A 15,831-nucleotide genomic window follows, 5' to 3' on the forward strand; every position below is an offset into this window, starting at 1 on the left:
CAAGGTTACAGGCAGTGGCTGAAGGGAAAAGCAGTCATGAAGGGTTATTTGGAGATTTTGACCTGGAGATGAATCACCTGGGATGACCAGCAGTTCTGTTTTGCTGGGGTTGAGTTTTAGTTAATGATGAAGATAGCATGCAGGTAGACGTTTGACAATTTTATTCCCACTTTTTTGGACTTCAGTCCATTTGATGGTCTCAAGGTCTTAATGGCCACATTGATATCCTTAAGGTCGGGCTACAGGCAGCGCAACACTAGAGCCAAGGTGCGAGTTTCTCTCTCTAATCATTAGATCTAAGGCTGTTCACCAAAACATTTGAGCAGAAGAGATCTGTAAGTCCTGTTTTTCATTTGAATGTTCTCTAATGTTTGTTTTGTTGTTTAGCAAAAATTACGATGAACATTTACATTTAATGGACACACAATCCTTACAATGAAGCATGGTGGTGGTAGAATCAGGTTATTATGGAGAAACCAGTCACTGATAAGACCAAGTTGGATGAAGATAAAAACGTTCCTACAAGAGATTCTGCTACTGTTTACAAGTGGCTTAAGCCTCTACCTTTCAACAGGACAATAAATCCAAGTGTAAAACTGCAAACCTAATGACCAAATAGACCCCAGACCAGATCAAGGAGTCAGGCTCCCTCTCCCTATATAAATAAATAAATAATATATATGAGAAAGCGAGAGAAAGAGAACAGAGGTGTGTACATCTCCCTCTCTCGCCGGGTGATTTTGACGATTCTGCATATCAAACACTGCTGCAGAAGTCGATTCACAAGAGGAATTGGCAAAATTTGGATATACAGTGGTTCATTTTAATATTGTATTGAAAAATAAATTAAAGAAAAGAAAAAAAACAATTGAAAAACATTCCAGTGCTCGGTCAGCAAGAGTGGAATCATGACGCTCGAGGCAAATTATTTATAATATGTATGTATATATATATAAATAAAAGTAAATTATAAACGCATCCTTCTGACATTTACACAGATCACGAAAGCATTCCTTTAAATTAACTGAGCATCGGCCTGCCATGAAACCGCCGCTGTTCCAGCTACCAAAAAAAAAAGAAGTATAGAAAATGTTCATTATACATTTATTTTCTATACACATGCCCTATTCGTGACGAGTTTTTAAAAAAATCAGGACTGTACAGGATAACGTACGTGTCAGCAGTCACTCTGTGGATGGAATTATCAAAGCATGGTTGTATAATACAGCAGGGAGACAGCACATGGGCCTAAAGAAGCGAGTCATGGGTTCATCCTTTTAACGATCTCACAATCTTTCTAATACTGAGGAACATGAGACGTGAATAAAATGCAGTGTCGTGTTTATTTTAACAACATGAGCCACAAAAAACGATATGTGCGATTAAAATCTTTCGACAGCGCCTGGTTCCTTTAGGATCCTTCAAGTTCCTTTATCACATTATGAGTGTCACTTTTAAGTGACGTGTTTTTCAGTTAATTACAGTATATAACGTGTGCCATTGTTGCCAGGATGGAACATTTATATAACCACCTCGTTAGCATGATTACCGAGAGAACCTTTCCTGAGCCACAAGGCGAAAGTCTTCCACTGGAATGCTAACGTCTGAAGTGCTAAAAGTGTGTGTGTGTGTGTGTGTGTGTGTGTGTGTGTGTGCGCGCACTAAGGATGGTGTAAACTTTGGCTCTGTGATTGGTGCAGCGTCGGTTTTAAGGGTAACTACGCTCGCCTGGATAGAGTTCAGCCTGAAATAAAGCAGATCACCAAAAACGCTGCAACACCTGAGCAGAGAGGAAAATAGCAAAAAAAAAAACCACCAAGGAAAAGAAAATAAAAATACACAGGAATGATAAGGAATGGAAAGAAAACCGTGAAAGGAATGACAGCACGTACACAAACCGTCAAATAGAACATTGATGATGCATTAAGAGAGAAAAGAGATTAAGAAAAGAAAAGAAAAGAAAGAAAAAAAAAAACTTCAGTCCTCATGATGTCTGCATGATGAAATGAAGGACGTCTAGACGATCAAAGTGCCATCCTGCATTCTACAGACCCGCATACACATAGCGGTTTGTTCTCACGCCCGAGCGCATCAGGGCTGAGCAGGTCCTAAAAAGGAGGAGTTTATGAAAGAGTGGGTGGGGGGAGGGGGCAGGGCGGGGGCTAGTTTTTCTTCTTCACGTTGTTGTTCGACGGCAGTCTGTTTCGCTGAGCGGCTACCGGCGTGTTCCGCGTCACTTTGTTCCTGGCAACTTCGAAAAGCTTGCAAAACACCTGAAAGGAGGAGATCGAGTTGGTCAGTGGGGGTGAGGAGGTGACGAGAGTGGAGAGTAAAAACAAGGTCAAGTGCAAGAGGAGAGCAGCGACAGCAAACTTCTCACCTTCCTCGGAGTCCTCTGTTCAGCAGAGTGAAGAAAAGGGAAGAGTTAGAAAAAATATCAGTGCATCAAAGATCAGCATGAGAAGCTTACAAATCCCTCTGACCAGAAAAGTGTAAAACATCATCTCTATCTGATGTTACGCTTTATGGACAAAAGTATTGGGACACCTGACTTCCCCAGCCATATGTGGTTCTTTCTCAAACTGTTGAAGGCACACATTTGTATACGACCCTATATTTCCCTTCACTTAAACTAAGAGACCCAAACGTGTTCCAGCATGACGATACCCCTGTGCACAAGCTGTACCAGCTCCATGAAGATCTGCTTTACATGGATTATAGTGGAAGATCTCCTGCTACAGAGCTCCAAACATATTGAACAATGAATGTGAAAGCTGACTGCACCCCAAGGTCTCCTCACCTTCTCACATACATCAGCACCTATCATCTTAGCCCAGATCTCAACAAGAACATCTTCCCAGAAGAGTGGAGGATATTATAAGAGACTAAATGTGGGATGTCCAAAAAGAAGAGCATACCAATCTTATGGTCTGGTGTCTACAAACCTTCAGCCTCTGTTAGTCATGTGCTTGTTTATGAAACGTGAAGTTAGTTTTTAAACCGGATGTAACCCTCTAAAAAGTTACCCTTTTTGTCTCATCAGTCTACAGAATATTTTCTAAAAAGCTCAGATGTTTCTTCAGGTTAACTGTGTAATATTAAAATTTGCATGATGATCCAAATCTGTTAAGTGCAACAAAATGTGCCAAAAATCACCACCAAATCTGGTAGAACATCTTCCCAGAAGAGTGGAGCATGTCAGCAAATGGAGACTAAATGTGGAATGAGATGTTCAAAAAGTAGAATCTTATGGTCAGGTGTCCACAAACTTTTGTCCATATAATGTAGGTTTGTCCATTAGTGTGTCCAAAATGTATTTTCTTCTGTATATCAAAAGATAAATAGAAGTTCAGAACCCATGTGCTGTAGTAAAGTGAATGCTTTTTAAAAGATCATAAAAAAGGAGGAGGAGGAGAATCGGTCTGAATCAGCACTTCTACAATGTGGATTATAATGTGAATGCAGGTTTAGATTTTAGAGCCAAAATCTGGTCAGGGAAAGCAGAAAGAAGAACAGAGAAGAAGAAGAGCTGGAACAGAGAGTTAGAATTACCCACCTGCTCCCAGAGAGTTTCTGCCACCTGGTCAATGACGCTTCCCACCTCACGGAACTCCCCTGAGTATTTGACATATGCCCAGGTGCACAGAGCCACCAGAGCCACGCCCATAATCAGATTGCAAAGCGTTGCCACAGAGTTTATGCCCACGAAGCCCGTCACTAGCGACACCACGTACATGGCGAACATGAGGGTGAAGAGCGTGGCCGGCGTGCGTGCTGCATAGAAAATGTTCTTTCCGTCGTTGTGCTTGACGAAGTTGCTATAAGCCTCGTCCAGCTCGGCCTCCAGCTGCTCCTGGTAATGCCGGCAGAACTCCTCGCCTCCCATCTTCTTGATGGTGCGGAACTGCCGTATGGAGCTCTGCTTCAGCTCCTCGTGGCTGCGCTCCAAATCGGCCGGGGCGATGTAGGGCTTGTCTCCTCCACACACCTGCAGCACACAGCAGGTCCAAATAGACGAGCTGAGCAACACACATTTCACTGCAGTTCTACAATGTTGTACACATAAAGGGTGGAAGATTTCCATGGGAACTTCATCTGGGGAATTGTGGAAATATTCCAAGTCGGAAACGGGAATTTATGGGAATTAATTAGAAAATTGTGGAAATGTATATAAACTGGATCATATACAAACAAATGTGAACCTTGGGTCTGGTCAGAAGCTGATATTCATGTGAACTAATACAGATTTTTTTTAATGATATTTGTGACTTTGATTTGATTCCAAGTAAAACAACAATATTCCCATGGAAAGTTTCAGTCTTGAAAATTCCTGGAATTTGCAACCCTACACAACACATAAAATAAATAATAAATAAAATACAGGTATTATTAACCACATAAGGGATCAGGTAAAGTAAAATCTTTTATAGTCGATAACTGGGGAAATGTTCTCTGGTTTGATAAGACCAAACGTGATGAACCTGCACAAAGCATGTTTTGTGGAAGAGAACGCAATTCCCACAGTAAAGCAGTAGGTGGTGGGGGTATCTTCATGTTATGAGGATACCGGTACTGATGGGACTGGTCACTGATGAAAGCAAGTTGGATGAAAAAAAACAGGCCAATCCTACAAGAGATCCTGCTCCTGTCTGCAAGAAGATCTACTTTCCAACAGGACAATAAACCTAAGTGTAGTGCCAAAGATAGAACGGTCAAAAACCAAGAACCAAACGTGTTCCAGTTAGAGGGACAAACTTTTGGAACAAAATTTTAAACCTGCCTTACAATCGGACACTGCTGAAGATATTTCATGCTATAGGGGGACTGAAGTTAAGAAAGACCGCTAGAAGGAGGTTTTCTTGTTCATCTCAGAGCAGTTCAGTAGGATTGAGGTGCAGTATCTGGGCAGGTCGATTCCATGACAGATAAACACTCCAGACGTCTGTCTGCTCTCTAAATAACTCTTACTAAATAAGAGCTCGGACATATTCATCGCTTCGCCTCATCGTCTTGTTGTACGGTGAAGTCGCTTCCGATGAGCCGCAGTCCAGACGGAACTGCATGGTGATGAAGTCTGGAATTAGAGCCATGTTGGTTCAGGATTCCATTCAAAACCTGGAACCTTCCCTGCTCCAAAAAACAACCCCAAACCATTAATCCTCCACCTCCATGTGTGAGTGTGGGGGTGAGGGAGTCTGATCACATCTTCTCTCCGGTTCTTCAGCTTACACATGTTCTTCTGGTAGAGACACAAATGTCTCATTTGGACTCCATAAAACTTATGTTTTTGTCTTTTACAGAGTTTGTTGCATAGAAACATGCACGTGTCTCTGAAACCACAAAAAAACTCCAGACTTTTCGCAGACATTGTAAATACCTTAAATAAATACAATATTAAAATCGCCTTAATTGAATTATTTGTTCTGCTTTTCCATCGAACGTGTGAGACGAGTTAGAGCTCATAGTGAACGTTAAATAGAAATGTCTAGACTTCAGAAGAAGAATTCGCCTGCTGATCTGCAGCAAAGGCTGATGGTTTACCTGCTCCATGCTCTTGATGTAAGTGTCCTTTGCTCCTGCTACTGCTGCAAGATTGTTAGCTTCAGCTGTTGCCTAAATAAAAAACACAAATCATACAATTAAAGTCCAAATTAATTCTATTGTAATGAATGGATGAGACAGCAGGTTCGCTGTACTGTAATATAACATAACTCTACCTGCAGCATGGACTTTGGATGTGGTAGCTCTTCTCCTTGATATATTTTCATATAAGCCTGAAGCCAGAAAAGAGACAGAGTTAGACTGCAATTTTGATTTTTTTTTTTAACAATAAAAATAAAAAAATCTCTTACTTTGAAATACTGCACAAGATCTCTACACGTCACTTTGGAACCACTAATTTCCTTCTCCACCAGGTTCTCTGGAGCTAACAGCAGTGGGATGAGATTCAACAGCTCCTTTTTAAAATCAGGATCGATATCTGTGTGTGGGGGAAAAATAATAATAATAATAATAATAATGGAATAGCCAGAATAGAATAGAATAGCCTTTATTTGTCACATATACATTACAGCACAGTGAAATGTTGTTCTTCGCATATCCCAGCTTGCTTGGAAGCTGGGGTCAGAGCGCAGGGTCGGCCATGATACGGCGCCCCTGGAGCACACAGAGGGTTAAGGGCCTTGCTCAAGGGCCCAAGAGTGGCAGCTTGGCAATACCGGGGCTTGAACCCCCGACCTTCTGATCAGTAATCCAGCGCCTTAACCACTGGAGCCACCACTCCCCCGGACAAGGACAAGATGACAGATTACAACCGTTTACGAACTTTATTCCATCCTAAATGTGCATTGATTATACAATAAAAAAAATGCATGTTTATAATACAAAATACAGCTATAAGTTCATTTTAAAAAGCAGAAAGGAAAAAAATGCTAAATATCCCATAGTTCCTTTATTTTCAAGAAGCAATTCCACTATTCAGCCACTAGAGGGCACATGACTCCTACCTCTCAACCTGCCATCGAAATGAGGGTTTGTGGCCACTTTGAGACCAGGATGAGGAAGTAAGAAGCAGCTGATGTTAGAGAAACAGGAGTGGATGTGCTTCCGGACGTTCTGAAGCTCTTCGTGTTGGTTTTGCTTCACCTAAAAGCAGTGTTGGATGAAGTACACAAAGCTTGTAGTTGAGTCCAGTAAAAGCGTCCTTTTAAACTTTTACTTGAGTAAAAGGACAAAAGTTTTTGCCTTCAAATAAACTTAAGCATCCAAGAGACTATGATTTATTATAACTATAATGTTCCTATTATCATTTTGCCACTTAATAAACTCAGTTTCTGTGTAAAGACTCGAATGTGACTCTCAGCACACTGATCTATTAATAGAATGATATTAATGACTCAAACACTGATTGATTATTATAATGATCATGAACCCAAAACCTTCTTTTCAAATACGTCAGAAAAATGGTGTAAATGAGGTGAGAATGAGTGTGTGGTGGTGAGTTCGAGTCTGAAGTTTCTTCATCATTTATTCCTCTCTAAATGTTCTGCTTGATGTTGAACTGATGCTGAACTGTATGTTGGTGATCAGTAGATGCACCGAGCGCCAATCAGAACACGTGTAAAACAGAGCGTGCGCTCGATCCTGATTGGTGACTCGCTGCGTGTTTCACCAGTTACGCTTTTATCCTCATTAATTAAAAAGAACGACTGATTTCATTAAAGTAAAATATTTGACTTTGAAATGTAGTGAAGTTACAGTAAAAATCTCTCAAATGGAAACACTTCAGTAAAATACAGACACGTGAAAAATCCACTTAATTACAGCAACAAATTACATTTACTTCATTACTGTCCGACACGGCCTAAAAGCATATTTAAAAAATTTTATAAATAAAATAATCAGCTCAGAAAACGCAAATTTCACATTATGCATATTCACCAAAATCTCACAACAAATGGAAAAAAAAAAAAAATTATTTGCATTCAGGAAATAATTATATTATATATTTTAACACTCAAAAGATAAATATAGAGCATAAGCACAATCTTTACACATTAATCTCTCCCTCTCTCTCTCTCTCCCCCTCCCTCCCCCTCTCATGCTTCTAAGATTTCAGACACCAGTTTCGATTGCTATTGAATGAAAGAACTAGGGCACAAAAGCTTCACTTACTTGCAGTCTTTTCTCTAGAAATGCTTTCCCCCCTTCCAGGCCATAAGTGTGTTCGTATGGATAACTCCAGTCTCTTATGAGGAACATTAGCGACTACGAGCCACAAAAAAACAAAACACATTTGTTAAATAAAGCCTTGATTTATGACACACAAGTTTAGACGTCTGTGCAGTAAAACACACCTGAAAGGGTTTTAAGTAGATCTCCTCCATTGCAAGTCTTCCGTACTCTGTAAAAAGCTACAAGAAGGAAAAGCAGGGGTGAAGGAAACACAGAACGATGCACTCTTGTATATCACACAGAAGAAGCGTTCCCACTCCTCTCCATAAACATTCACAGCCTTTATCATATGAAAAGCAGAACTTACTTGGAGATGCTGAAGATCATCTTCTTGTACATTCTGAGATAAATTGTAAACCTACAGATGGAACCACAAGAACATTATTAAAGTCTTGTATCCTGTTCATACAGTTACAATACGACTGAAAGATAAATATTTGTTGAGGATCGAGTGGAACCATGTGACATGACTGGTTACTACACACGACTTTCACGGAATAAAAGATGATGCATGTTTATATTTGGATCGTATTCCATTTGGCAAAAGTGCAAACAAGTGTGTGTTAACAGGTTAAGCAAATATTAACACGTAGAAAGAAAAAAAAAAAACGCATACTAGAGTCCAGAAGAGGACGGGATCTAATAGAGTGACGAGGAAAAAAAGAATGAAAGACCTGAACAGAGCTGGTCATGGTGCTGAGGGCGAAGAGCGTGGCACAGTCTTTAATGGTGGACTGACTGTCGAAGGCTCCCTGTGTGTCTATGAGAAGCACTGCCACCTGCACACACACACACACACACACACACACACACACACACACACACACACACACACACACACACACACACACACACACACACACACACACACAGGTGGATAAAGGTGCTTTGTGTGAACTGTACAGTGTTTAGAGGGACGTGCTGAGACCTACCTTGGTCCCGTCCGGTTTCTCAACCACAAATACTTCGCTCCAGGCCAGGATTCCTGTGGTCTCCCTCTCACAGCCTCCCCGCCAGGTAAAGCCAGTCAAGGGCTCATCGCTTCCTCCGAGCCATGTGGACGATTTCTGCAGGATCAGAAAAGAAAATACAGTAACACTTGGGTTAAAAGCGACGTGTGCCGTTAGTGACATCTCGAGGTGTGCATCATCATGATCAGAGGGATTTAAATAAATATACTTTACAAACAAAAGTACTAGCGCATCTGACTTTTCCAGACATATGTGGTTCTTTTCCTAACTGTTGGAGTTGCATAATCGCATAGATCGTCTTTTCCCTTCATTTAAACATGGAGCCCAAAAAAAAAAAAACATACAAAAGCAGATACCAATCTTATGGTCAGGTGTCCACAAACTTTTGGCCTCACACCGTTAAACTACCACCACAGTGTTTGACGTATTTATTAAAAAATAATAATAATAAAATAAAAAAATGAACCAATAGTTTTTCCAACTTCCGGTCCGCCATCATTAATTACGAGAGCGACCTCTAGGGGCGAATCACTGCCATCACGGAATGTTCGTTGTTTTGTTTTTTTTACATGTGAGACTTTTATGTAAATTATATTTATTAGTTACTATATTCATATTTAATTTCTTTAGCACGTTTTCATGGTGCAGTACTGTTTTTTTTTATAAAAGTTCAGTACTATTTTACATACATATATTTTACATGTTTATTAATCCAGTATCTATTTTAATAAAAAAAATATCGGTTGATTAATTGGTTAGCGACGAGTATCGATAACTTTGGTATCGGTAAAATGTTTTAGAAGGCCGAGACTGTACATCTGAGAACTTCCTGGACCAATGGAAAAGCCCTTTTAGTGCATAGCGCTCAGCTCACCTGCTGGTACATGTATCGAAGCATGAAATCCAGCAAGAAGGACTTGCCCTTGCGGAAGGCGCCGGCGACCGACACCACCACCACATTGAGATCACGGATGTGCTCCTGCAGCAGGATGCGCTCCAGCGCCTGCTCGTCCAGAGAGAACTGGTGCTCGTCTTCATCTGCCACCACGATCTGCACGGGCCCGATCACCTCCTCTTCCTCCAGCAGCTCCTCCGCCTCGTCTCCACTCATCTTACGACAAGAGTCTTTTTCTAAACAGCCAACACACACACACCTTTTTAGAGAACATCCCTCCTGGACAAAACACACACCCCCTGTTAGAGAACATCCTTCCAGATTAAAAAAAAAATAAAAATACCCTCCACACCCACACCCACACCCACACCCACACCCACACCCACACCCACACCCACACACGCTACATTTCCCTTTAATTTGTAATTTAAATATCTTCCTACAGGGAATATAAACAAATAAATAAACAAATAAATCAAATCAATGTGCTGAACCACTACATTTACACTGTACAATAAAAAGCCTATTGCACTCAATTCTACATTATTTATTATTGTCTGGGGAAATAAACTGCCTCCTGTTCGAGAAATACACTGTGCTTTTATATAAAGTAGTACAGGACATTATAGATCTTTATATTAGAGGTGTAACAGTACACAGTTTAGTTATTCTCTTTCTTTTTTAAATAAAATACATGCAAGGTATAGATTAAATATATATATATATGTATATAAAAGGAATGAATTCATCAAATTAATACACTTTAATTAAATAGGCACAAATTTAATCTATTACATTTAATTACAATGAATAAATAAAATGAAATAAAGGCGGAAACTAAACGAACTCGTGTTCTGCCATTTAAAACGTTCGGGAGGAAACGTTAACGTTCCGCATGTAAAACTCTACAGAAAGAGAAAAAGCTGCAGCACTAATATAGATTTCCGTATGCACGTGTATAATCCCCTGTCCCCCTTTTCCTTTTTCTTCTTTCTGGACCTGCCTGATTTATCCTGATGCCCTATATTTGGATCTTCACTTCTGCTGAAGAAGGTTCCACATCACCAGCTTAAAGATCCATGATGTTACTATGGAGATTTAAACGGCTTTGGAGTGAAATCAATATAAACAGTTTGCTACAACAGCTTGAGGCTGCGATCATCATGGAAGGTTTTACACTCAAGTCTCCATCGGTTAATCAGTGATGGAACTATAATGAACGGACATTCGGAGTCACACAGAAGACGATGGGTCTATAAATTTAGAGATTTTACACTGATCAAGTCGTTAAAATTCACTTTGACAAACGTATAATTTAAGATAAAGACGTATCACAATTCAGAGCCTCTTAACAGCTTCACATTGATCTGACATGATGAACGCATGCGCTCTCTCTCACACACTCACACTCACACACACACACACACACACACGTTGCTGGGTGTTGTCTAAACAAGCAGGTGATGATGCCTGGGGTGCAGTCAATGTTTACATTCATAATAAAGGTGTTGAGATCAGAGCTCTATAGCAGGAGAGCTTTCATTCAAACCCATTTAAAGCAGATCTTCATGGAGCTGGTGCTTTGTGTGTTTCCTGGTTCATGCTACAGCATCCAAATACCAGCTTTGGAGCACAAATGGCTGGAAAAGTCAGGTGTCTCAATACTTTTGTGCATACAGTGTAGATACATAAAGCACATGATGCTTGTTTAGGTTCAAGTACAGAAAAAAAAAACCCTGCTAAAATGTTCAGGCTGGTTGAGAAAAATAAATGAATCATTGAAATAATTTTAGCGATGGCACCATCACCCTGAGGTGCACAGCGAGAGCACGGTCACAAGCTGGACATCGAATCTCTCCACATGCTGAATTATTAGAGAATTGAATTGTAGCTAAAATGACGAGTCTGAAGCGAGGAATAGATCCGAAGAGCAGAACACTGCAGGGGCTTGAGCAGCTGTGGGTGAAATGTTGCTAATTTGGAAAATCATACTCGGAATTAACTGGCGGTTTTGCAGCTGGTTGCTTGGGCTGGTTTTGTGTATCGCATTTAACATTTTAGGGGTTTTCAGAAATATCTGGACAAATCTGAGATGTGTCTAATGTGCATGTCTGGTTGAAGGTGTACATGATCAACAAAAACATGCGTTTTGCTGATTTTTTTTTTTTTATTTTAAAGTTGCTGCTCTGAGGGAAAGCTTCAAGTAGACTACAGGCCTCAAGAGCATTTAGTTATAGATAGACAGTGTGTGGAAGAAATCGATTCGACATATGATTCAGACTCAGAAGATGAATACTCAGATTTAGAAAAGAGACGATGCAGATTCAAAAGATCCAAAAGACACAGATTCAAAAGATTCAAATTTAGAAGATTCCAAAAGACACAGATTTAAAAAGATTCAAATTCAGAAGATTCCAAAAGACACAGATTTAAAAAGATTCAGAAAAAGATTTAGAAGATTATTCAAAAATGCAGGCAGAAAAATGAAGTGTTATCGCTGATTCAGTGTCTCGTACTTTGTTTGTTATTCTTTTCTAAATGCAATGTAAACAAAGTTCCCATGGAGGGCAAACATGAAAATCTCTAAGGAATGTATTACTTCAGATCAGATTCTACCTCTGCGTCAGGGGTGTCTGATCTTATCCTCGAAGGGCCGATGTGTGTGTGTAAGTTTTCATTCCAGTCAAGTTAAGAGACACACCCAATAAACCATTGAAAGGGAAGAACAATTGATTTGAACAGGGTAAATAAGATGTGGCTCTTGGTTTGAATAGAAATCGCACACACTCGCGCGCGCACTCGCGCGCGCACACACACACACACACACACACACCCACCCACCCACCCCTTTGGACCTCACATCATCTTGACACCTGATGCAATATCATAATAGAATGATAGAGTGATAATAGAATCTGGTCACGGACGAATATTCCTGAGTGAACATCATACTGATCATCCAGAGTTTTAGCGTAATGTGAAAACAAATGCAATGTGAACAGCTGAAACCAGTAAAAAGCCATTCTCGATAAACGCTATTAGAAAGTGTGCAGGGAAATGCACTTAGCAGAGATTCTAGAGAAACGTTTATTCTGATGACGAATCCCTCAGTGTGTGTGAGAGTCAGAGAGAGATTTCCAGCCATGTGTCAGGTTGGAGTGGAAGATCTTCTGCTATAGAGCTGCACCCCAGGCCTCCTTGCCTCACCTACATCAGTACCTGACATCACCAAGTAGCTGAATGAGCACAAATCTTCACAAAATCTAGTGAAACATCTTTCCAGAAGAGTGGAGCTTATTATAAAAGCAAATGAGGACTAAAATGTGGAAGATGAGGAAAGACTCGTGTGGTGTTTTGCAGGGTAAAGTCCAGAGTTACAGCTCAGCAGATCTGATCCAAGTAGGTCAGATATTAGCATGTCTAAAGGCCACAGTGATTTTAACAGACACAAGTAGAGAAAACAGACTCGGATCTGAGGAAGTGAGCAGGTTGAAGAAAAAGGAGAAGAAAAATAAGTTCTCACATTAGAAACCACGAGGAAAAGAAAACTGTGGTTTGGGTGTTTTTCAGGGATTTCTACTCAGCCATGGTGTCTTTATATTTTCCTTAATGTTTTCAGTTCGTTTAATTTTTTTATCACAAATACAGTCCTCATTAATATTAATAACTTGATTAATATCTTTATTAGCACTGGGGCTGAAAAGTTCCTCGATGCTCCGTTTATTCCATTTAACTACACACAGAGCACCGTGTTTCCCCACGGACCGTGATTACTGACGCACCACCTGCTAAACTCTGAAGTGCTCTGGACAGGTAAACACTACAGAAACCCGATTCCAACACATAAATAAACACAAATATAAAATAAATGAAGTTTGCCCAATTTTCCTCGCAGTTTCTTACTTTATTTTACCAATCAGCAGCGTCACTCCTCTGTAGTGCCAGAAAGTTTTTACACGTTCAAAATGAAAATCGGCTCCAAATCAGTCGAATCGTATGATATTAAACTGATCCTCTGATCCCTGGAGAGAACTCTGTCTAACAATCAGCTCTGGAGGAGACGGAACAAGTCTGATGAAGCAGAGGAGCCTCATTCATACACCAACAGCTTCACAACATGGACCAGAAGTGTCGGACGTTTTACGAGAAATTGAGGAAATAAAGTCGGAGTTGTGAGAAAAAGTCTGAGCGCTGCGTAGAGAATGAGAGAGAGAATTTGAGGATTAACGAGTTAAAACCACGGAAAAAAAAAAAAAAAAAAGCGTCAACACGGAAATTGCTAGAAAACACAGGAAATGTACACAAACACACCCTCATGTTCATGTATACAACAACAACAAAAACACAAAATGGGGGTGACAATTCACCAAACACAACCATCCCCACTAAATCATCACCTGAAGCACAATGATCTGCAGTGTTCACTACACCTGGTGCAGGTGCAGAAGGTAAACCTGTCAAATGAGCAATAAACCAATGAACCAATAAACACCATTACACAACTACAGTCCATCCTACACTCCATCAGCATCAGAAACCAGAGGAAACATCACACTAGTAGATCAGCGGTCATCACTTCCACCTGTCAGACTCTTCACATGAACATTACACACCTGACACATTTGATCACTACAAAAATATGGACGGTGTTTACCGAAGATTAAACAGCTGTATAAAAAGGCCAGATGTTCAAAGTCAAGGCCGCCTCCTAATCCTCAGTGTGGAGCGTGAACAGGACTGCTGGGGGATTCATTCACACTAACCCAAAAGCAAAGGAGTAACTTTAAACATTCGACCAACATTGCAAGAAGTTCAGCAGATGTTCCCTCAAAAAAACTCAGAAACCCTCAAAACACCCTCAGAGTCCCATCAAAAACATTGAAGGTCAAAGACCCCCTCAGAGTCCATTAGACCTCCATCAAAAACATTGGAGGCATTTAGAGCTCTATCAGACCCCCATCAAAACATTGGAGGCCCCTTAAAGCTCATCACAGCACATCAAATAATCCCGAATCCTAACCCGCTATTTCACCGCGCAACCCCGCGATGATGTGGAGCTGAAGCGGGTTCCTCAAACTAACATACATCGTTCATTACACTATAAAGAACCGTGCAGAGAGGAAATGAGAACTTGACGGTTCCCTGAAGAAGAACCCCTGAGGAACCCTGGCCTGAACTATGCAGGGACGTTAGCATGAGCCTGACGCTAGCTTCATCTTAGCATTAGCATTAGCAGGTGTCATCAGGCAGGCACGATGACGAACAATTTTTTTTCACGCCCGCTCAAAAAACAAAAGAAAATAAATGATAAAATAATCCGCACTGCTCGCTTTCTGTCCGCGGCGCCCGACTCCTGTGCGCGGTTCCCCTCCACGCTGCAGCGGTTACCTTTGTGATTGAGTCCGGAATGATTCTGAAGCCTGAAACTGCTCTCCACCTCCGCCATCTTTAACTCCCCCCTCCCTCTCCCCTCGCGCTTCATAATAATCCTGCTCCTATGACGTCAGCACGGCTCGAGCTCGGGGGGGACACGTGCTTGCCGCGTCCACGGGGTGAAGAGATGGGGGTGTCCGCTATCCCTCGACCCTGCTGAATTAGCGTAGCAACGTCGTTTATAAACAGTGGCGTATTAATGTATAAACATGTCTTTCGTATCATAACATCTTTGTATTTAAACCGTTTGACCAACTGCTCGACTTTCTGGCTTTCAAAATCTCTTCATTTAGGAGGTTACACTCCCCCATTTTAGTTCACAGTGAGATAATCTGTTTCCATAGCAAGCGCCAATCAAATCGCGACGGAGTACATGAACGTGATTCAAATATGGCGTGTCGAGTGTCAGCATGTACACAGACACACACACACGCGCGCCTATTTTATTTATTTTTCAACTTTATTGAATGGTTGCATGGTAGCTTTCACTCTAATGTTATATTTACACATATCTATTTATCACTGTTGTATGTCCCAGAAATGATATTACACATACACCATACATAAATAAACACAATATTTATAACTATGATGACATAAAGTGAACTATCTATCTATCTATCTATCTATCTATCTATCTATCTATCTATCTATCTATCTATCTATCTATCTATCTATCTGTCTGTCTGTCTGTCTGTCTGCTCCTATCTATCTATCTATCTATCTATCTATCTATCTATCTATCTATCTATCTATCTATCTATCTATCTATCTATCTATCTATCTATCTGTATTTCT

The 15,831-nt window shown here is 40.6% G+C and overlaps 1 protein-coding gene across 4 annotated transcripts; it reads right to left on the reverse strand.

Moving 5' to 3' along the window:
- Nucleotides 1-801: 801 nt before the first annotated feature.
- Nucleotides 802-15,084, reverse strand: LOC310730896 (atlastin-2). Of its 4 annotated transcripts, none has more exons than XM_083550120.1 (14): nucleotides 14,989-15,084; nucleotides 9,580-9,836; nucleotides 8,667-8,801; nucleotides 8,409-8,513; nucleotides 8,042-8,092; nucleotides 7,857-7,913; nucleotides 7,675-7,767; nucleotides 6,507-6,645; nucleotides 5,853-5,980; nucleotides 5,718-5,774; nucleotides 5,542-5,613; nucleotides 3,557-3,988; nucleotides 2,381-2,395; nucleotides 802-2,273 (listed from the first exon to the last, which is right to left on the reverse strand). In XM_083550120.1, the coding sequence occupies exons 1-14, from the start codon at nucleotides 15,080-15,082 to the stop codon at nucleotides 2,163-2,165; spliced, it is 1,746 nt and encodes a 581-aa protein (XP_083406246.1). In that variant the 5' UTR covers nucleotides 15,083-15,084; the 3' UTR covers nucleotides 802-2,162. The 4 variants fall into 4 exon arrangements, with proteins under 4 accessions (XP_083406246.1, XP_083406248.1, XP_083406249.1 ...); XM_083550122.1 differs by having other exon boundaries at nucleotides 14,924-15,082; XM_083550123.1 differs by lacking the exon at nucleotides 2,381-2,395 and having other exon boundaries at nucleotides 14,924-15,082.
- Between the last annotated feature and the right edge of the window lie 747 nt (nucleotides 15,085-15,831).

Source organism: Silurus aristotelis (assembly GCF_946808225.1).
Source record: "Silurus aristotelis genome assembly, chromosome: 9".
Classification (NCBI taxonomy): domain Eukaryota; kingdom Metazoa; phylum Chordata; class Actinopteri; order Siluriformes; family Siluridae; genus Silurus; species Silurus aristotelis.

Bases quoted from the DNA above. Each gene is read 5' to 3' on its own strand.
- LOC310730896 (XM_083550120.1), bottom strand. From the start codon at position 15,082: ATGAAGCGCGAGGGGAGAGGGAGGGGGGAGTTAAAGATGGCGGAGGTG. The intron at 9,837-14,988 runs GTAACCGCTGCA...TTGGCTGTTTAG, and splicing joins TTCCGGACTCAATCACAAAG to AAAAAGACTCTTGTCGTAAG. The intron at 8,514-8,666 runs GTAGGTCTCAGC...GTGTGTGTGCAG, and splicing joins AGAAACCGGACGGGACCAAG to GTGGCAGTGCTTCTCATAGA.